The sequence below is a fragment of the Leucoraja erinacea genome, chromosome 18 (genome assembly GCF_028641065.1).
Source record: "Leucoraja erinacea ecotype New England chromosome 18, Leri_hhj_1, whole genome shotgun sequence".
Taxonomy (NCBI): domain Eukaryota; kingdom Metazoa; phylum Chordata; class Chondrichthyes; order Rajiformes; family Rajidae; genus Leucoraja; species Leucoraja erinaceus.
The window spans coordinates 39,818,803-39,842,253 of NC_073394.1; the positions used below are offsets into that span (position 1 = coordinate 39,818,803).

General features: G+C 43.0%; 1 protein-coding gene across 1 annotated transcript in view; it reads left to right on the forward strand.

Annotated features, from left to right (window-relative positions):
- LOC129705981 (vitamin D 25-hydroxylase) overlaps window positions 1–18,851 on the forward strand; it is a 32,156-nt gene extending 13,305 nt beyond the window's left edge. The window contains exons 3-5 of the mRNA XM_055649956.1: window positions 13,004–13,636; window positions 14,989–15,318; window positions 18,379–18,851. Coding sequence (XP_055505931.1) covers window positions 13,004–13,636; window positions 14,989–15,318; window positions 18,379–18,554 — 1,139 coding nt within the window. The 3' untranslated portion in view covers window positions 18,555–18,851. The remainder of the gene's footprint in view (window positions 1–13,003; window positions 13,637–14,988; window positions 15,319–18,378) is intronic.
- Window positions 18,852–23,451: the final 4,600 nt, after the last annotated feature.

Consider the following 23,451-nt stretch of genomic DNA (forward strand, 5'->3'; position numbering starts at 1 on the left):
GTAAAGTCAGGTATAGGATACAGGTAAAACACAAAATCACCCCCTACGGAGATGATCGCTGGGCAGCACGGACTCGGTGGGCCGATTGGCCTGTTTCCACACTGTATCTCTAAAGTCTAAAGTTATCTTGTGGTTTTTAAATGTAGCATTAAAGTGTGGTTATAGCATTGATCGCAATCAACGCAATTGAGAATAGGGAAGGAAAAGAATGGAAGACATTTTCATTATTGGCAAATTAGTACTTAGACCAATTACAGGGAAAAAGTGTGGAAATACATATAATTTCAAATATTGACCCAAAGCACAGTCTTTAACACCCTTTTCCCCGCAAGGAGACCAACCCTAGCATTTCTATCCATGTATTTAGAATTCATCTCCTGGATTTTTCTTGTAAATCCAGTATATTCGAGTAGTAACAGCTTACTGTAATGGGAGAATCTCGGACCAGAGTTCACATCCTCACGATAAAAGGATGTTCCTTTAGAATGGAGATGAGGTGGAATTTCTTCCGCCACATTGTGGTGAGTCCGTGGAATTCGTTGCCACAGATGGATGGGGAGGTAAAGTGATCGGATATTTTTAAAGCGGAGATTGATAGGTTCTTGATTAGTAAGGGCATGAAAGGTTATGGGGAGAAAGGTTATGGACGGGAAAGGAATGGAGGGTTATGGTCTGAATGCAGGTGTATGGGACTAGGGGAGAATACGTGTTCGGCACGGACTAGAAGGGTCGAGATGGCCTGTTTCCGTGCTGTAATTGTTATATGGTTATATGGTTATGTAATAGGGTTGAGAGGGAAAAATAGATCTGCCATCATCAAATGGAGGAACAGGCTCGATGGGCCAAATGGCCTAATTCTGCTATGTTTTATAAATCTGCATGTTATCACATTTTTTCTAAACGGTTATGTCCAGAAATGAGGACAAACTGATGTTTGATTTATGTTCAACGATAGTTACTGAAAATGAGAGAGGGGAAAGCAGATCCAAATCTGAGGAAGGACATTATTGCCATAGAGGGAGTGCAGAGAAGGTTCACCAGACTGATTCCTGGGATGTCAAGACTGTCTTATGAAGAAAGACTGGATAGACTTGGTTTATACTCTCTAGAATTTAGGAGATTGAGAGCGGATCTTATCGAAACTTACAACATTTTTAAGGGGTGGGGCAGGCTAGATGCAGGAAGTTTGCTCCCGATGTTGGGGAAGTCCAGGACAAGGGGTCACAGCTTAAGAATAAGGGGGAAATCCTTTAAAACCGAGATGAGAAGAACTTTTTTCACACAGAGAGTGGTGAATCTCTGGAACTCTCTGCCACAGAGGGTAGTTGAGGCCAGTTCATTGGCTATATTTAAGAGGGAGTTAGATGTGGCCCTTGTGGCCAAGGGGATCAGAGGGTATGGAGAGAAGGCAGGTACGGGATACTGAGTTGGATGATCAGCCATGATCATATTAAATGGCGGTGCAGGCTCGAAGGGCCGAATGGCCTACTTCTGCACCTAATTTCTATGTTTCTATGTTTCTATGTGTAGGTAGGAACTGCAGATGCTGGTTTAAACCGAAGATAGACACAAAAGGCTGGAGTAACTCAGGGGGTCAGGCAGCCTCTCTAGAGAAAACGAATCGTCACGATGGTCACGAGACCCTTCCTGAACGTCACCTATTCCTTTTCTCCAGATATGCTGTTTGACCCGCATTTTGTATCTATGTTTGGAGGGGAACCAGAATTCAGGAAAAAAGTGAGACACTTTAGCAGCCCCTGTGTGAGATAATCCTTTGAGTGTACCTCCCTCCAGTGGTACATCAGTGGAACTGCATCGCAATGTACCATTTGTCACAATTTTGGGCCACTGTTTCCTTAAAATGTAATTGCATTGATTAGCTTTTTTCAAACACCATAAAAATTAAACCTGTTAATGTACATGGGATTTATTGATGAAAAGGCTCTGATAATGCTTTTCAATTTTCAGAATATATCTGACTTATTTTCATGCAATTACAGAATAATACATTCCGGAATCAAGGCTGTGCTGGCTTTTTGAAACCACAATTAATTTTACACACCCTCTCTGTCATCCGACTGATGTCTCAGTAATGGGCCTGTCCCACTTAGGCGACTTTTTTAGGCAACTGCAGGAGACTATACAGTCGTCACATGTTCGCGGGTGGTTGCCGTGGAGTCGCCTTCATGGTCGTGAGGAATTCCCGTATTCTGGGAACTAGTCGCGGCCTTATTATGGTTGCCGTGAATTGAAAAATTAGCGGCGACTTGAATGAAGCCGCCATGGAGAGTAGCGAGAATTCTCGTGCCCGTAGGTGAGGTCACCAGGAGGTCCTAGTGGGTTGCCGGGAGGTCAAAGGTTCTTGTAGGTTGTAGCCGGTGCTGACTGGTGAATTTCATTGGCTGGTTGGGGAAAAAAAGGTAAGCAGTAGTTTTCAGAACCAAGGATAACCGACCGGCAATGTGAATGTCCGCCGAACTTCACAGCCGTGTATCTCTGGCTTCTTAAAGGTTGTCTCCACTCCTTCTCCCCCTCTCTCCCCCCCCTCTTTTAAAGGACTTTTACGCTGTGCTTTTGCCGTCTTTTTACCGAGCCAACCTTCCTGTTCATCGCGGTGTGTGTCTGTATCACCCTGGCTTTGCACCGTGTGAATTATTTAGACAGCGCTCCCCCCGCTTGCACTGTCCCCCGCCTGCATAACCGTCTGGTGAAGAAAGCGATTTGTTTGTGTGTGTGACAGGGAAGTCAGTGGAACAACAATGGCAGGTATTTCTTGGAATAATACAGAAGGTGCAGGAGCTGTTCATTCCCAGGAGGAAGAATGATTCCAAGGGGAGTAAGGGGCGACCCGTGGCTGACATGGGACGTCAGGGACAGTATAAAAAGGAGCAAGAGGATTGGGTTATGTTTAAAGAGCAACAGAAGATAACTAAAAAGATAATACGGGGAGAAAAGATGAGGTACGAAGGTAAGCTAGCCAAGAATATGAAGGAGGATAGTAAAAGCTTCTTTAGGTACGTGAAGAGAAAAAAATTAGTTAAGACCAAAGTTGGGCCCTTCAAGACCGAAAAAGGTGAATTTATTATGGGGAACAAGGAAATGGCAGATGAGTTGAACAGGTACTTTGGATCCGTCTTCACTAAGGAGGACACAAACAATCTTCCTGATATACTAGTAGCCAGAGGATCTGGGGTGACAGAGGAACTGAAGGAAATCCACATTAGGCAGGAAATGGTGTTGGGTAGACTGATGGGACTGAAGGCTGATAAATCCCCAGGGCCTGATGGTCTGCATCCCAGGGTACTTAAGGAAGTGGCTCTAGAAATCGTGGATGCATTGGTGATAATTTCCCAATGTTATAGACTCAGGATCAGTTCCTATGGATTGGAGGGTAGCTAACGTTATCCCACTTTTTAAGAAAGGCGGGAGAGAGAAAACAGGGAAGTATAGACCAGTTAGCCTGATCGGTGGTGGGGAAGATGCTGGAGTCAATTATAAAAGATGAAATAGCCGCACATTTGGATAGCAGTAACAGGATTGGTCCGAGTCAGCATGGATTTACAAAGGGGAAATCATGCTTGACTAATCTGGAATTTTTTGAGGATGTAACTAGAAAAATGGCCAAGGGAGAGCCAGTGGATGTAGTGTACCTGGACTTTCAGAAAGCATTTGATAAGGCCCCACATAGGAGATTAGTGGGCAAAATTAGGGCACATCGTATTGGGGGTAGGGTGCTGACATGGATATAAAATTGGTTGGCTGACATGAAACAAAGAGTAAGGATTAACGGGTCCCTTTCAGAATGGCAGGAACGCTAGAGGCAGGAAACATGTTCCTGATGTTGGGGGAGTCCAGAACCAGGGGCCACAGTTTAAGAATAAGGGGTAAGCCATTTAGAACGGAGGCGAGGAAACACTTTTTCTCACAGAGAGTTGTGAGTCTGTGGAATTCTCTGCCTCAGAGGGCAGTGGAGGCAGGTTCTCTGGAAGCTTTCAAGAGAGAGCTAGATAGGGCTCTTAAAGATAGCAGAGTCGGGGGATATGGGGAGAAGGCAGGAACGGGGTACGGATTGGGGATGATCAGCCATGATCACATTGAATAGCGGTGCTGGCTCGAAGGGAAGAATGGCCTACTCCTGCACCTATTGTCTATTGCCGGTTTTTCAGGCAACTGTCCGTAACTTGAGTCGCTGGCAGTCTGCTGAAAAAGCGCTTAAGTGGGACAGCCCCATAACTGTTTTTTTTTCAAGTCTTGATCTGATTCCTTTTATGTTATTAGTAAAACCATATCTCCATGAGCCTATGAGACAATTATGCTACAGAGGCTTATTTAGACTAGGTTTTTTCCTTATAATCTCATATTCTCTTAAATCTATGCCCTCTGATTATTATCCATTCATTATTTGAAAGCATTTATTTTACTTTATACATGATTTCAAATACCTAAAAGACATTTGGACGAGTACATGGATAGAAACGTTTCAGAGGGATGGGAGCCAAATACAGGGAAATTGGACTAATTTACATGGGACATCTTGGTTGGCATGGACAAGTAGGGCCGAAGGGCCTGTGTCTGTGTTGTATGACTATACTACTTTCATTGCTCTCAAACATCTTTCTATGGATGGTTCTACAACTCTAGCATATCTAGTTTATTCACGTATATTGTAATCTACCATTCTGAGCATCATTCCCGTAAACGTGGACACCATCAAGGGTGTCCCCAGGGTATCAACACTTCCTCGCACACTGATGACTTTTGGCCAGATATCAGTCAAACCCTTCTCAAGTGGGAAAGGGTTTGGGCAAGAGTTACGATGATGTTGTCGGGGCTCGAGGGCCTGAGCTGCAGGGAGAGGTTGGGCAGGCTAGGACTCTATTTCTTGGAGCACAAGAGGATGTGGAGATGTATGCAGGTGATGTTATGTCAAATCATGAGAGGAATTGATAGGGTGAATACACAGTCTTTTACGCAGAGTAGGGGAATCGAGAACCAAAGGTTCTTAGTTTAAGGTGAGGGGGGAAAGATTTAATTGTAACCTAAGGGGTAAAATTTTTACACAAAGGGTGGTGGGTGCATGGAACGACCTGCCAGAGGAAGTAGTTGATGCAGGTACTATCGCAACTGTTAAGAAACATTTAGACAGGCACATACATAGGAAAGGTTTAGAAAAATATGGGCCAAATGTGAGGCATCACTCTAGATGGGACATGTAGGCTGGTTGGGCTAAAGGATCTGTTTCCATTCTGTATGGCTCTATAACAATGTTATGGATAGACACATAGCTTAGACAGCTGCTGCTTGGAAAGTCTGATCCACACTCCATCCTGCCCAGGCAGGTCTGGCAGCCGAGGGCTTTGCTCTGGAGATGTTTAATTAGTACTGGACAGTGATGCATTACAATGATGTGAATGAAGTTAAATGTAAATGTTCCCTTTTAAAAGGAGTGTTGCTTAATATGATGGATGGAAACCGTCCGCCAAGAGCTACAAGCGATTCATCATCTCCTCCGGATACCCAGTGACAAAGCTGGAACTTTTTGATCTCTGTTTTTGAACAGATGAGAGAAAGAGCAGGGTTGCAAGACAAGATGCATTTACAGGAAGGAAAACTTTTTTTTTCTGATACAAAGCTGAAACTGAAGACAGGGTTTTATGTCAATGAAGACAAGCTAACCACACGTCCTGGAGCAGAGTGGGTTTTTCATTTTCTTGGAATAATGTCTGGCATAGGGATGTTGTACATCGGGATAGGCAACATCTCTGCAAATTTACAGAAGGCCAATTAACCTACAGGAGCATCTGGGGAAACCCCCCCTGAAGGAAACCCACTTGGTCACAGCGGGAATGTGCAAACTCCACACAGACAGCACCCGAGGTCAGGATCGAACCCGGGTCCCCGGCTCTACCAGCTGCACCACTGTGCCGCCAGTAAAAGGAAGTTAAGAGTTATTTTCCTTTGCCTGTGGAAACTTCTGCCCATGACAGAACTCGGCCAGAGCGCCCATCCCAAGAGTGTGGTGTGGTGCACATGAACCACAGGCCCTCCCCAATGTAGCTGGGACTTTAGTGCTGCGATGTGTGTTTGTGCCCAGGAGGGGGGGCTGAGTGTGGAGGATGTGGTGGAGAGAGCTTCCCCAGTGCATTCATTGCCAGCACCGCCATTCATTGTGATCATGGCTGATCATCACCAATCAATAACCCGTGCCTGCCTTCTCCCCATATCCCTGGAGTCCACTAGCCCCCAGAGCTCTATCTAACTCTCTCTTAAATCCATCCAGTGATTTGGCCTCCACTGTCCTATGTGGCAGGGTATTCCACAAATTCACAACTCTCTGGGTGAAAAAGCTTTTTCTCATCTCAGTCCTAAATGTCCTCCCCGTTAGTCTAACACTGTAGCCACTGGTTCTGGACTCGCCCAACATTGTGAACAATTTTCCTGCATCTAGCCTGTCCAGTCCTTGGTAACAGCTTTGAAATGCTGCACTGCAAATGGTTGTTGGTCTAAACTTGACAACTTCCTGTTTGCACTGTATATCGATTTTAGATAAAATGCTACCACTTATGGCTGTGATTTTTGGCCATCTAACTCAGTCCCCCCTCTGCTCATCGGGTGCAGAGGATTCTTCCCTTCAATGAAAAATAAAAGTTTTACTAGTGTTAAAAAAAAATGGTGAGAATCTCACTCCTGTCAATCACGTCATGAAGGCCATTATAAAAGGGATGAAGGGATTATAAAACCCGGAAGTGTGGGTGTGGCTCAGTCTCGGCCAGATGGGGGAGGGAGAGGTCACGACTCTGTCTGAGCTGTGAATCAACTGAACACACTGAATGTCTACTGAACTGTGAGTGTGGTGTTTATGCGATCTTTTGGGTGGTTTTATGGTGGTTTCACCCTGCTTGAAATGGTATGAAACTGCATTTGAATGTGGTGGCCTTGCACCTTGCATGAAATGGTATGAAACTGCAATTGCATTTGGTGGTCTTGCACCCTAATTGAAGTGGTGGAAACTGCACTTGAATTTGGTGGCCTTGCACCCTGCTTGAAATTGAATTTCAACGCCCACCAGCCATGAGTGAGCTGCCAGCACATCAGGCTTGAGTGACTGAGCTGTCACCCCAAGAATCCATTTGGCCCACATTGTCCATACTAGCCCTCTGGAAACCAGTCCCTTCAGCCCACAATACCCATACTAGTGCTCCAGAAAGCCCCCCCACTGGCCACCAATATTGGAATTTGGTGGAGAGGTGGAATATTGCGTTGGGGGACCAGCCCTCCCGTGTGAACATGGGGCCCAACGACTCCCACTTAGTCTAGTAATTTTATATGCCTTTTCTATAAGATCCACCCCACATCCTTCTAAACTCCAGTGAATACAAGCCTAGTCTTTTCAATCTTTCCTCATATGACAGTCCCGCCATCCCAGGGATCAATCTCGTGAACCTACGCTGCACTGCCTCAATCACAAGTATGTCTTTCCTCAAATAAGGAGACCAAAACTGCACGCAATACTCCAGATGTGGTCTTACCAGAGCCCTATACAACTGCAGAAGAACCTCTCTACTCCTATACTGAAATCCTCATGTTATGAAGGCCAACATTCCATTACCAATGTATTGACAATGACATCATAAGGACCAATGAGAACAGATGAACAAAAAATTCATCAGAGTAAAGTCTGAAAGAGGATTAAAAAAAGAGGAATGAAGTGGCAGAGAAATCTAGGAAATAAATCGTAGAACCAGAAAGGCCAGAATTGGGAGGAGCACAGTTTTGGGGCTGGAGGAGATTACAAAGATGGGGAGAATGAAGAATGAATCTTTAGATTCTGGAGTAGTTCCTGAGGACTGGAGGGTAGCTAATGTAACCCCACTTTTTAAAAAGGGAGGGAGAGAGAAAACGGGGAATTACAGACCAGTTAGTCTAACATCGGTGGTGGGGAAAATTCTGGAGTCAGTTATTAAAGATGGGATAGCAGCACATTTGGAAAGTGGTGAAATCATAGGACAAAGTCAGCATGGATTTATGAAAGGTAAATCATGTCTGACGAATCTTATAGAATTTTTCGAGGATGTAACTAGTAGAGTGGATAAGGGAGAACCTGTGGATGTGTTATATCTGGACTTTCAGAAGGCTTTCGACAAGGTCCCACATAAGAGATTAGCATACAAACTTAAAGCACATGATATTGGGGGTTCAGTATTGATGTGGATAGAAAACTGGCTGGCAGACAGGAAGCAAAGAGTAGGAGTAAACGGGTCCATTTCAGAATGGCAGGCAGTGACTAGTGGGGTACTGCAAGGCTCAGTGCTGGGACCCCAGCTATTTACAATATATATTAATGATCTGGATGAGGGAATTGAATGCAACATCTCCAAGTTTGTGGATGACACGAAGCTGGGGGGCAGTGTTAGCTGTGAGGAGGATGCTAAGAGGCTGCAAGGGGACTTGGGTAGGCTGGGTGAGTGGGCAAAGGCATGGCAGATGCAGTATAATGTGGATAAATGTGAGGTTATCCACTTTGGTGGCAAAAACATGAAAGTAGACTATTATCTGAATGGTGGCCGATTAGGAAAAGGGGAGATGCAAGGAGACCTGGGTGTCATGGTACACCAGTCATTGAAAGTAGGAATGCAGGTGCAGCAGGCAGTGAAGAAAGCAAATGGTATGTTAGCATTCATAGCAAAAGGATTTGAGTATAAGAGCAGGGAGGTTCTACTGCAGTTGTACAGGGTCTTGGTGAGACCACACCTGGAGTATTGCGTACAGTTTTGGTCTCCTAATTTGAGGAAAGACATTCTTGCCATAGAGGGAGTACAGAGAAGGTTCACCAGACTGATTCCTGGGATGTCAGGACTTTCATATGAGGAAAGACTGGATAGACTCGGCTTGTACACGTTGGAATTCAGAAAACTGAGGGGGGATCTTATAGAAACTTACAAAATTCTTAAGGGGTTGGACAGGCTAGATGCAGGAAGATTGGTCCCAATGTTGGGGAAGTCCAGAACAAGGGGTCACAGTTTAAGGATAAGAGGGAAGTCTTTTAGGACCGAAATGAGGAAATAATTTTTCACACAGAGAGTGGTGAATCTCTGGAATTCTCTGACACAGAAGGTAGTTGAGGCCAGTTCATTGGCTATATTTAAGAGGGAGTTAGATGTGGCCCTTGTGGCTAAAGGGATCAGGGGGTATGGAGAGAAGGCAGGTACAGGATACTGAATTGGATGATCAGCCATGATCATATTGAATGGCGGTGCAAGCTCGAAGGGCCGAATGGCCTACTCCTGCACCTATTTTCTATGTTTCTATGAGAGCAGAAGAAAGTGGTGGGAATTTAAAAACCAATTTGTTTTTAAAAACCTGACGGTGCAGGCGATGAGTGATGGGGCATCCATTGTTGCTCAAATCGCTGAGTTTCTCCAGCAGTTTGTTTCTCCAGATCACAGCATCTATAATCCCTTGTGTCTCCAATCAGGAGACGAGTGAATGAAGACACAAAGTACTGGATTAATCAGTGGGCCAGGCAGCATCACTGGGGAACATGGATAGGTGGCATTTCGGGTTGGGACCCCTCTTCAAAATATTCTTCAGCTATCCATGTTTTAGGAGATGTTGCCTGCTAGATGTGCAAGTTGGAGTTGAAATGTGAATTCAGATTCCACCACAGTGACGAGGTTGTATCTGTAAATTTTAAAATTCGGATTAAAAAGCTTATATGAATTTGCCAGTAATTAAAAACTCTCCATAAACTGTTGAAAGCTCTGTGAAACCCTTTGAGTTGTTGTTGGTCTCTGACCTTAGCAGGACTCAGTAAAATCTCTAAACATTTCAGGTACAGCGGGCAGTGAAGAGAGCGAATGGCATGTTTGTCTTTATAACAAGAGAAATTGAATATAGGAACAAAGAGGTCCTTCTGCAGTTGTACAGATCCCTAGTGAGACCACACCTGGAGTATTGTGTGCAGTTTCGATCCCCTAATTTGAGGAAGGACATTCTTGCTATTGAGGGAGTGCAGCGTAGGTTTACAAGGTTAATTCCCGGGATGGCGGGACTGTCATATGCTGAGAGAATGAAGCATCTGGGCTTGTACACTCTGGAGTTTAGAAGAATATAAGATTGTTAAGGGCTTGGACACACTAGAGACAGGAAACATGTTCCCGATGTTGGGGGAGTCCAGAACCAGGGGCCACAGTTTAAGAATAAGGAGTAAGCCATTTAGAACGGACGAGGAAACACTTTTTCTCACAGAGAGTGGTGAATCTGTGGAATTCTCTGCCTCAGAAGGTGATGGAGGCAGGTTCTCTGGATGCTTTCAAGCGAGAGCTAGATAGGGCTCTTAGCGGAGTCAGGGGATATGGGGAGAAGGCAGGAACGGGGTACTGATTGGAGATGATCAGCCATGATCACATTGAATGGCGATGCTAGCTCGAAGGGCCAAATGGCCTGCTCCTGCACCTAATGTCTATTGTGTAATACTTAGTTGTGACAATCACCTGCCTGATTTGCCTTTCTATTCACTGGTTGGACTGTTCTTCTTTAAGCATGTCTGGTCTGAATTCATTTATTATGTCATCAGTAAATGGGATAGATCAGATCGCCAATATTTATTTATAAATGCAAGATGTAATTAGCTGATTTCTTCATGTTTCTTCTGTACTGGTTGCTGAATGTTTCCTCCAACTTACCCATGACAAATAGTCCGCACTCGATCTGAAGTGTGATGTGTTAAATTATCTGTGGTGGGGCCATATAACCATATAACCATATAACAATTACAGCACGGAAACAGGCTCTTGTTTGAATCTTCCCTATTCTCAATGGGAAAAGCTTGTCCACATCAACTCTGTCTATCCCTCTCATCATTTTAAAGACCTCAATCAAGTCCCTCCTTAACCTTCTGCGCTCCAGAGAATAAAGATCTAACTTATTCAACCTTCTCTGCAACTTAGTTGCTGAAACCCAGGCAACATTCTAGTAAATCTCCTCTGTACTCTCTCTATTTTGTTGACATCCTTCCTATAATTGGGCGACCAAAATTGTACACCATACTCCAGATTTGGTCTCACCAATGCCTTGTACAATTTTAACATTACATCCCAGCGTTCTATACTCAATGCTCTGATTTATAAAGGCTAGCATACCAAAAGCTTTCTTTACCACCATATCTATATGAGATTCCACCTTCAAGGAACTATGCACGGTTATTCCCAGATCCCTCTGTTCAACTGTATTCTTCAATTCCCTACCATTTACCATGTACGTCCTATTTTGATTTGTCCTGCCAAGGTGTGGCACCTCACACTGATCAGCATTAAACTCCATCTGCCATCTTTCAGGCCATTTTTCCAAATGGCCTAAATCACTCTGTAGACTTTGGTATCTTGGTATCATCTGAATACTTACTAATCCAATTTACCACCCCTTCATCCAGATCATTGATGTACATGACAAACAACAAAGGACCCAACACAGATCCCTGAGGCACCCCACTAGTCACCTGCCTCCAACCCAACAAACAGCCATCCACCATTACCCTCTGGCTTCTCCCATTCAGCCACTGTTGAATCCATCTTGCTATTCTGGCATTTATACCCAACAGTTTAACCTTCTTAACCAACCTTCCATGAGGAACCTTGTCAAAGGCCTTACTAAAGTCCATATAGACAACATCCACTGCTTTACCCTCGTCAATTTCCCTAGTAACCTCTTCAAAAAATTCAAGAAGATTAGTCAAACATGACCTTCCAGGCCAATGAATGTGTTTTCAGTCTCATGCACATACAATACTGATATCACTCATGGAGCAGCAGTGCAGCGGGTGGAGCTGTTGCCTCACAGCGCTGGAGTCCCGGGGCCGATCCAGACCCCGGGTTCTGTCTGCGTGGAGTTTGCAGGCTCTCCAGGTGACCACATGGGTTTCCTCAGGGTGCTTCAGTTTTCTCCCACATCCCAAAGACGTGCAGGTTTGCAGGTTAATTGGCCCACTGTAAATTGCCCCCAGTGTGTAGAGAGTGCATGAGAAAGTGGAATAACAGAACTAGCGTGAATGGGACTCGGCTGCTCAACACTTTAACTCCCCCTCCCATTCCCACACTGACCTATCTGTCCTGGGCCTCCTCCATTGTCAGAGTGAGGCCCAGTGTAAATTGGAGGAACAGCACCTCATATTTCACTTGGGTAGCTTACACCCCAGCAGTATGAACGTTGACTTCAAGTAGCCCTTGCATTCCCTCTCTCTCTCCATCCCCTCCCCCCTTCCCAGTTCTCTGACCAGTCCTACTGGCTCCGACTACATTTTATCTCTGTACCACCCACTCCCCTGACATCAGTCTGAAGGGTCACCCATTCCTTCTCGCCAGAGATGTTGCCTGTCCCGCTGAGTTACTCCAGCAATTTGTGTCTATCATTACCTATCCATGTTCTCCGCAGATACTGTCTAACCCACTGAGTTACTCCAGCACTTTGATATATCTGAGGAAGGATATGCTGGTGCTGGAAAGGGTCCAGTGGATGTTTACAAGAATGGTTCCAGCAATTATTGGGTTAACATGTGATAGCATTTGACGGCACTGGGCCTGTACTCACTGGAGATTAGAAGGGTGAGGGCGGACCTCATTGAAATTTACTGAAGAGTGAAAAGCCTGGGTAGAGTGGATGTGGAGATGATGTTTCCATTAGTAGGAGAGTCTAGGATTCAGAATAAAAGGACATACCTTTCGAAAGGAGATGGAGGAATTTATTTAGTCAGAAGGTGGTGAATCTGTGAAATTCATTGCCACTGGAGGCTGTGGAAACCAAGTCAATGAATGTTTTTAGGGAAAGATTGATAGATTCTTGATTACTAAGGATGTCAAGAGTTATGGGGAGAAGGCAGGTGAATGGGGTTGAGAGGGACAGATAGATCAGCCATGATTGAATGGCAGAATAGACTTGATGAGCTAAATGGCCTAATTCTGCTTTTATTACTGATGAACTCTTTGTGTCTTGCATGCACTCTCCTTAGGACTGTTAAATTCCAAATATGGTCGTGGTTGGACTGATCATCGGAAGGTTGCTGTGAATTGTTTTCGTTGTTTCGGACCAGGTCAAAAGAGCTTTGAAAACAGAATCTCTGCGGAATGCCTGATCTTTTTGGATGCTGTTGACACCTATAAAGGAAAGCCCTTTGAAGCCAAATGCCTTGTAACTAGCGCAGTTTCCAACATCACAAACCTGATCATTTTTGGAGAGCGTTTTACGTACGATGACACAGAGTACCAACATATGATTGAGATATTCAGCGAAAATGTAGAACTGGCTGCCAGTATCTGGGCGTTTCTCTACAATGCCTTCCCTTGGATCGGTCTATTACCATTTGGAAAACATCAGCGGTTGTTCAAAAATGCTGCAGAGGTGTATGACTTTTTGTTCAAGATTATACAACGGTTTTCCCAAAATAGAACCGCCCAGAAGCCCCGGCATCTCATCGATTCATATCTGGATGAATTGGAAAAGAATATTAATGATCCTGAATCTTCCTTTTCAACAGAAAACTTAATTTTTACTGTTGGCGAACTCATTATCGCCGGGACAGAGACTACAACTAACGCACTTAGATGGGCCATTTTGTACATGGCCCTGTATCCAAACATTCAAGGTGAGAAAGCATCACTCATACATTAGGGATGCTGTCTGTGTGAAGTTTGCATGTTCATGTTGCGAGGGTTTCTTCCGTTCCCTCCCCCAGCCCAAAGACGCATGTGTTGGTAGATTAATCGGCCTCTGTAAATTGCCTAGTGGGCAGATGGTCGGTGGAATATAGGGGGAAGGAGGGGGAGGTGAGAACGGGACGATGAGAATGTGGGGAGATCAAAGAATGCTTGTTGGATTAGTCGAAATGGGAGTAGTCTGGGCTAAATGGCAAGTTCCTGCCCTCTAGGACTCCATGGCACTCACCTAAATTAAAATAATTAAATATCAAAGCTCACCAGGGTTCCTTACTTAGTTGTTTTTTTTCTCGGTAAATCTTACTTCCTATTACTTCTAGAAGTGAAAACAGCCATGATTATCAGTATTGGTGAACTGTTGACATTCAAGAAATAGATTCTGCATTGAACCAAAGCCAGTGCAAGCTTAAAAGGTGCCGACCCAAAACATCACCATCCAGAGATGCTACCTGACCTGCTCAGTTACTCCAATACTTTTGTGCCCAAAAATCAAGTGCATAGGGGCAACATTTAATATGAACCTGAGGGGCAACATTTTCTCAAAGAAGGTGGGAGGTATCTGGCGCGAGCTGCCAGAGGAGATAGTTGAGGCAAGGATAATAACAGGACTTAAAACACAGTTGGATAGGTAAGTGGATAGGGACATTTTAGAGCAGTGGTTCCCAACTTTTTTTGGCCATGCCCCACCTAATCACCTCTAAAATCCTGATGTCCCCCACCCCCACCCATGTGGTGATATATAATTCTTATCATTTCAATACCTTGGTTTAAACAAGCTTCAAAAGAACAATAAATAAGGTTCTCCCATGACCTCGCGCGCTTCGTGCGACGTGCATGAAGAGCGATGGTGCGGTGATTATGTAATAACTACACAATAAAGACCTTTTTTACCCCCAAAAAAATATTTACTCAAAATAACATGTGAAACATAAACTACATATGTTTACCTGATGGAAAATCCAAAAAAATGAAAATCGGAAATTTGGACCCAGACCTCCTCAGTTGCGCTCAATTGCCCCCCTTAAAAATCAAATGCCCCCCTGTGGGGCGCCCCCCGTTGGGAACCACTGTTTTAGAGGGATATGGGCCAAAGGCAGGCAAATGGTCGAGCTGAGATGTGGCATCTTGGTCGGCATGGTCGAGTTGGGCTGAAGGGCCTGTTTCCACGCTGTGGTTCCTACTCCATCCCTTTAGTCCACACAACAATTCAAAAGTGAAATCTCAACTAAAGTACTTTACAAATTATAATATCATGAAGGTTATTATTTCTTTCATTTTGCAGAAAGGGTGCATCAGGAACTTGACACAGTTGTGGGCAAAAAGCATATGCCCTCCATGGAACACAAGCCACAGATGCCATATACAGAGGCGGTATTACACGAAGTTCTGAGATACTGCAACATAGCACCACTTGGTATTTTCCGTGCAACCACCAAGAACACTGTTGTTCGAGGCTATTCCATTCCAAAGGGAACCACAGTTATAACAAATCTCTACTCTGTGCATTTTGATGAAAAATATTGGAATACTCCCGATCTATTTTGTCCCGAGAGATTCCTGGATAAAAACGGGCAGTTTGTGAAGAAAGAGGCATTTGTTCCATTTTCTATTGGTAAGAGACATCGCAATTCCAAACTTTCCCACATCAGCAGGGGCGAGCAACATTGACAGCTACAAAGTTTTAAAAAAATGCTAAGTTCATGTCATAGGAGCACAATTAGGCCATTCAGCCCATCGAGTCTACTCCGCCATTTGATCATGGTTGATTTATCTTTCCCTCTCAAACCAATTCTCTGCTTTAACCCCATATCTTTTGACACCCTTAATAATCAGGAATTTGTCAATCTCCGCTTTAAAAATACCCAATGATTTGGCCTCCCCAATACCCAATGAATTCTACAGATACGTCCCCCTCCGACTAAAGAAATTCCTCCTCATTTCCTTTCTAAAAGTACATTCTTTTATTCTGAAACTGTGACCCCTGGTCCTAGACTCTCCCAGTACTGGAAACACCCTCTCCACATCCTCTCTATTCAGGCCTTTCATTATTCGGCAAGTTCAACTGACACACACCAAAGCTGTCATTGGAAGAAAAATACACAAGCATCAGTTGTGGAATAAGAAACTTGTTAGGTCGTGCATTGAGGCTACCGTAGCCCAGTTGTCTTACACATCAATATTTGGGACCCCGGTCACTTTATGTTTTTGTACATGACCTGTTAGGTATTACTGAAAAATAAACATCCAGCAAAACGAGTATAAGATTTGACTGTTACGTTTGAGCAGCTAGGTTGCAGAAGATAACATGAATTGATGCTGCCTGACCTGCTGAGTGACTCCAGCACCCTGTATCTTTTTCTGTATTTTTAACCAGCATCTGCGGGTTCCTTGATTCTATATAAAATGTTTAGTTTATTGTCACATGTACCGTGAAAAGTTTTTAAACCCCATGAGTTTATTGAAGGACTGCAGTGATTTTGTTTTTATGATGGTACAAAGATATAACACCTCGAAAGAAACAAATGTCATTACTTTGGTTACTGGCCACCTGACATATGGTTATTAATCATGTGTTCTGGCACCTTATTATCCACAAACTCTGGAGGACTCTGCCCCTGTAAAGTTGTATGCTAGCCAGTTTTCAGGGCCCTGGACAACAAAAATTATTTAAACATAAAGGAAATACTTATAGGATTCTACAATTTGGAGATGCCTGTCATCATAAGATAGTTAATGTGACTGTTCCCCTGAACTCTGGAATGGTTTCCACTCATATTTTTAAATATAGTAACCTTGATTTCATTATGAACCATTTATTGTCGTAGCCTAAATATAAATGGGCAAATTGTGAAGAAAGGGAAGGATTTGTTCCATGGAAAGATGTTACTTGTGGGTCACAAAGTGTGGGGACATCTGCAAGGACTTTGGGATGTACAAAACAGAAGGTGCAAATGTCTTGTGTCCTTCAGTTTCATTTATAGATACGGCGCAAAAACAGGCCCTTCGGCCCGAGTGCGCCTACCAGCATTCCCATACACTAGCACTATCCTACACACTAGGGAGAATTTACAATTTTAACACCAATTAACCTACCTACATGTCTTTGGAGTGTGGGTGGAAACCGGAGCACCCAGAGAAAACCTACATGGTCACATGGAGAACGTACAAACTCTGTACAGACAGCGCCCGTAGTCAGGATCGAACCCGGGTCTCTAGAGCTGTAAGGCAGCACCTTTGCTACTGTGCCGTCTTTAACAAACCACATTGAGCAATCAGTAATTTCAAAGTTTTAAGCAGTAAACATGAGTTAGAATGACAAATTCTGTGTGAAATTACATACAGAAAATGATAGAGAGATTGCACAAAGAGAAATAAAGAACAAGCTGGATAAGAAATGGAGTAATTTATTTTCAAATAATAATCTGCAATGATCAAACGTCAGAGGAGTGAGACTCCTGACGTAACGGTTTCATTCTCCATGCTGGAGAGTGTGCAGCACTAATTAAGAGTTACAATACTGTCAAAAGGGTACCTTGTGGCAGGCTAATCCATACGTCCCAATATCAGTAACATTTCACGCTCTGGTTTATATTCAAATGGAGAAATAGAATAAAGATGTGGAAGTACATTTGTGAACAGCTTCTGGATTTGTGATCAACATAAAACACAGAATACAGCACAGGAGCAGGTCCCTGGGCCCACAATGTCAGCACCAAAATTAATGCCAATATTAATCTCCTCGACCTGTAAATGATCCATATTCCACCATTCTCTGCATATCCAGGGGCCTACCGAAGTCTCTAAGTACAACTATTGCACCTGCCTCCATCACCACCCCAGCCAGCACATTCCAGGCACTTACCACCTTTTGTGTGTAAAAAAAATTAACATTCCCCCAACCCATCTCCTCTATTCCTTATATTTATACCCTGGTGAAAAAAAAGTATCTGACTGATTACGCTATCTATGCTTGTATATTTCTACTTAACAAAAGTTGGTGCCTGACTCGGTCCCAAGCTACAAGTCAAATCAAGTGAGTTTATTGTCATGTATAGGACAATGAAATTCTTGCTTTGCTTAAGCACACAGAAAATAGTAGGCATTTACTGCAAAACAGATAAATGTGTCCATATACCATGATATAAATATATACACACATGAATAAAGAAACTGATAAAGTGCAAATAGCAGAAAGTGGTTATTAATAATCAGAGTTTTGTCCGAGCCAGGTTTAATAGCCTGATGGCTGTGGGGAAGTAGCTATTCCTGAACCTGGTTGTTGCAGTCTTCAGGCTCCTGTACCTTCTACCTGAAGGTAGCAGGGAGATGAGTGTGGGGCCAGGATGGTGTGGGTCTTTGATGATACTGCCAGCCTTTTTGAGGCAGCGACTGCGATAGATCCCCTCGATGGAAGGAAGGTCAGAGCCGATGATGGACTGGGCAGTGTTTACTACTTTTTGTAGTCTGTACAATCAGCACTGCCAACCTCAGCCGTACTTTCACCACAATGTCTGGCATGTAATGTACAAGGATGGGTTTAGTGGGGTATATGAGCAACGTATTGTTAGTAACATTGAATATTTTGAAGAGGAAGTAGTGTTAATACACAATTAGACGAGCTTCACTTCTTTAAGAAAATTGGATAATTTGTCTTCAATTTTATATTTTCTAGGTCGAAGACACTGCCTTGGAGAACAGCTTGCAAGAATGGAGTTATTTCTGTTTTTTACCATGCTTTTACAAAGGTTTCACATTCATTTCCCACCTGGAACTGTTCCAAATCTGAAACCCAAATTGGGAATGACATTACAGCCTCATCCGTACCTTATCTCAGCACAAAGACGTTGAGAAGAGAATATTAAAGTAGTTTGTTACCAATGTAAATATCACCATGGTTGGGAGGGAATTAATCTACAATTAAGAAGCAGGGATAACCACACTCTAATATAATAAAAAGGAACTGCCGATGTTGCTTTATACCAAAGATAGACACTAAATGCTCGAGTAACTCAGCTGATCAGGCAATATCTCAATATCTCTGGAGGAAATGGACAGGTGATGTTTCAGGTTGAAACCTTTCAGACCATTTTATAACCAAATTCTATTTTGTATTGCCTAATATTATGATTAAGCAAAATAAAATAGGACAAAACTAGTTGCACAGTGACAGGTGGGGACTTGTTAATGTGCAAGAGATCTGAGGGTACTGAATGAAACGTGCAGATATGGCAAGCATCTGGAAAGCAAATTGTACATTGATGTTTATTGCAAATTATTTTGAGTATAAGAGCAAGAATATCTGAGTATACCGATGCAGAGCCTTGGTAAGCCCACACCTGGGGTATTGTGTGCAGTTTTGTTTTCCGTCACTAAGATAGGATATACTTGCCAGAAATGTCTTATGGAAATGGTTCACAACACTGATTGCACACATGACTAGACTGTCACATGAGAAGGATTTGAACAACCAGGCCTGTATTTGTCACAGTTAAGAATAATTAGAAAGGTGGGGGGGAGGGGGAGCAGAATGGAGCTGGATGTTGACTCCTCTCACTATGTTTCTGGGCCATATTACCTTCCCCGAGTTTAGCATAAGACATGGAGAGTACAGAAGGGTGTCATTCAACTAAAGGCACTTTCTGAAAAATATCCAGTTCGTCTTTTTTTACTGTTCTTACTCCAAAGCCCTGAGTTTGGCCTCTTAATTTCCAATTGTTCAATAGTTACTGTTGAATAAGTTACATCAATTTTTCCAAGCTTTGTATTCCAAATCATTAGCAAATTTGCAGATGACACAAAGCTGGGTGGCAGTGTGAACTGTGAGGAGGATGCTATGAGAATGCAGGGTGACTTGGACAGGTTGGGGGAGTGGGCAGATGCATGGCAGATGAAGTTTAATGCGGATAAATGTGAGGTTATACACTTTGGTAGCAAAAACAGGAAGGCAGATTACTATCTAAATGGCGTCAAGTTGGGAAAATGGGAAGTACAACGGGATCTGGGGGTCCTTGTACATCAGTCTTTGAAAGTAAGCATGCAGTTACAGCAGGCAGTGAAGAAAACAAATGGCATGTTGGCCTTTATAACAAGAGGAATCGAATATAGGAGCAAAGAGGTCCTTCTGCAGTTGTACAGATCCCTAGTGAGACCACACCTGGAGTATTGTGTGCAGTTTTGGTCCCCTAATTTGAGGAAGGACATTCTTGCCATTGAGGGAGTGCAGCATAGGTTTACAAGGTTAATTTCATCGAAACATATAAGATTGTTAAGGGCTTGGACACGCTAGAGGCAGGAAACATGTTCCCGATGTTGGGGGAGACCAGAACCAGGAGGCACAGTTTAAGAATAAGGAGTAAGCCATTTAGAACGGAGACAAGCAAACACTTTTTCTCACAGTGGTGAGTCTGTGGAATTCTCTGCCTCAGAGGGCGGTGGAGGCAGGTTCTCTGGATGCTTTCAAGAGAGCTAGATAGGGCTCTTAAAAATAGCGGAGTCAGGGGATATGGGGAGAAGGCAGGAACGGGGTACTGATTGGGGATGATTAGCCATGATCACATTGAATGGCGGTGCTGGCTTGAAGGGCCAAATGGCCTTCTCCTGCACCTATTGTCTATTGTCTAAATCCCGAATATCAAGTACTTGAAACAATATCTCTTCTTTGTCCATTGTACTCCTTTGTCAATTATCTTAAATGTCTCTGGCTCTCAGTCTTTTTGTCAGCGACAACTTAATTTTTCTCTGTCAAATCTCCTCAAAATTTCCCAATACCTTTGCTGCCGAAGAAAACTGATCACAAATTCTCCTCACAACTAGTCTCTCACCCTGGATCTCACAGCAACAGAGCTCAATGTTGCTGTGAGACAACATACAAATCAGACGCAACTTGAGACCAGGTTAATAATTCATATGGCTATAGCATTCCCCCCTTGATTCCCTCTCCTGTGTCTTCATTTATAAACTAAGGATCCTGTGTACTTTTATTTAAAAATACAATTCATTTTTTTGTTCTTTCAAAGTCACAATAATTTAATGAAAAAGGTTATTCTATCTACAATTTCTTAACCTTTCAAAGACTTGTGTATGCAAAGTGTTTTAAAATTCCAGTAACAAACAAGGGTCTGAGCTATAGGAAGAGGTTGAGCAGGCTAGGTCTCGCAGGATGAAGGGTGATCTGATGGAGGTATACAAAATCATGAGTGGGATAGATTGGATAGATGCAGAGTCTCTTGACCAGAGTAAGGGAATAGAGAATCAGAGGACATAGATTTAAAGTTTGGGGGGGTGGGGGGGAGGGCGAGGGCAGAACCTGAGAGGTACCCTTTTTTACACAAAAGGTAGTGGATGTATGGAACAAGCAGCCTGAGGAGGTAGTTGCACAACGTTTAAGAAACATTTCGGCAGGTACATGGATAGGACAGGTTTAGAGAGATATGGGCCAAACACAGGTCGGTGGAACAAGTGTAGATGGGACATGTTGGTCAGTGTGGGCAGGTTGGGCCAAAGGCCCCATTTCCACGTTGTTCGACTCTATGACTTAACCTGATGGATAGCATCTGGCCCCACTGTTAGCCCGGAATGTGAGCCAGTGATCCAGAGTGCAAGGAGAGCCAGGGGTCTGCAATGTGCCTGGGGCAGTGGTGGAGAATGCAAGAGGGCAGGAGCGTAAGTAGGTTTGCAGATGGAGCAAGAGCTTAAAATGCTTGCACATTTCCTGCCCCCCTTTAAACTCACTGACTTCGCTGGAATTATATTTGTGTATAACATTTGAAGTGCATGGGATATTAATATATTTAAGCGTCTGGAAAATCTTCAGATCCAGCACCACCTCTATCCTAAGTGTATCAGATTATTATATTTACATGTATTGATCTTTTGACACTCCCTTGGAAATTGCCCAATTTGGTTTTCATTGTTCTTCCTCACTTTTTCTTACAAATGAAATACTAAAGAGGGTTATTAAAATTAATAGCTGTATTGTTGAACTTGATGTAGATTCTTGGAAATTTTAGCAAGACCGGCCTGAAAATACTAAATGTCCTTCCATCCTTTCTATAAGGAAAGTTTATTTTGTCAATCCAAGTGAAGGTGAGATGCTCATCATATTTAGAAGTGCAAAGTACTCAAATTCAATCACACTTCCAGTAAATGTACGTACGTTCTCTACAGTGCATTCTCTGTGCATTTTTGCAGCATTGTTTAACAAGTCGTTCATGTACATCATGCACATTGTGATATCTTTCAGCTTTCTAGCACGGATGTTAAAATTCTTTTGTTTAGTTACTCCATTAGGATGCTATATTTTGCATAATAAAATTCATTTTTAATCATTTAAATTTGTGAGAAATCCAAGAGCATGGGTATATTGAAGAAATATTTGGTTTTATGTCTCACTATACAAGTACACAATTGCATTCTGGACAGGACTTGAACCAATTATTTGGATACTTTAAAACGAGCCTTGCACACAAAAATAAATTATTGACCTGAATCTAAACATCTCAAAAAACAGAGATATTAAATCTACTAAAGAGGTTAGGGATATCGATATGTTGTAATTGTTATAAATAAAAATGAAGTTATATAAACCCGACAGCTTCTGTAACAGGATTTCTGCTTTAAACACAATAAATGACTTAACTTTTAGCTTTTCTTAAAAATGAGCTCCAGTAAAAAACTAAAAATCTTAATTGGACTAAAAACTACTCAAACATAACTGTTTATCTGTATTTCTAGTGCAGTAGTAGTTCCACAGATTACCTTGATAAAAAACTGGAAACATTCTTCATCTTCACTGGCCCACAATGACACAGCACCCAGTTGGGAGACACTGCATTGGGCCAAACCCTGTCTGTTTCCTTCTAAGATTCATGCAACAATACTTGCTTCAGTCGTACTCAGGCCCCGTCACACCTCTGTACCCAACATATGTACATAGATCATTACAGCGAAGGGACAGGCCCTTCAACCTACAATGTTTGTGCTGATTATGATGACAAGTTAAACTGATGTAATTTGCTTGTACATGATCCATATCGCTAATTTCCCTGTATGTCCATGTGCTTATCCAAAAACCTTTTAAACAACACTATCGTATCGGGCTCCACCACAACCCATCGCAATGTGCTCCAGGCCCCTACCACTCTGTGTAAAAAAACTTTCCCCTCTCACCTTAAAGCTACACCCTCTAGTATTGGACATTTCCAACCTTGGAAAAAGGTGACTGTCAACCCAATCGATCTCATAATTTTATATATTTCCATCAAATCTCCCCTCAAACCGACATTCCAGTGAGTGCCATCCAAGTCTCCCCAACCTCTTCTTGCAGCTGAAACCCTCCAATTAGAAATGTACTAATGCCTGCATTTGTGCTACTTCCTGGTCTCATGATGCACTTCACGTTTCATCATCTTTCTGCAGTTCTTTATCCTATTCTTTTTATTTGGTCCAATCCCAATTTTTGGCAACCAGTTTTCAGGTTATTGGTAAGCTATGAAAATTCATAACAAGCTCAAGATCTTGCAAGGTACCAACGATTACACCTCCACCCAGTTTCCAGCAAGAGCTTCTACAAATATGAAAAGTAAAAGAGTAGCAGGCCAAATGTCATTCCCTGGTAAATACAGTTTATAATTGTGAAGAAAATGGCAGGCTACTGTGTGCATTTCTTCAGAAAAGTCTGCCAGATATAGTGGGCAGCACGGCGGTAGAGTTGCTGCCTTACAGCACTAGAGACCAAGGTTCGATC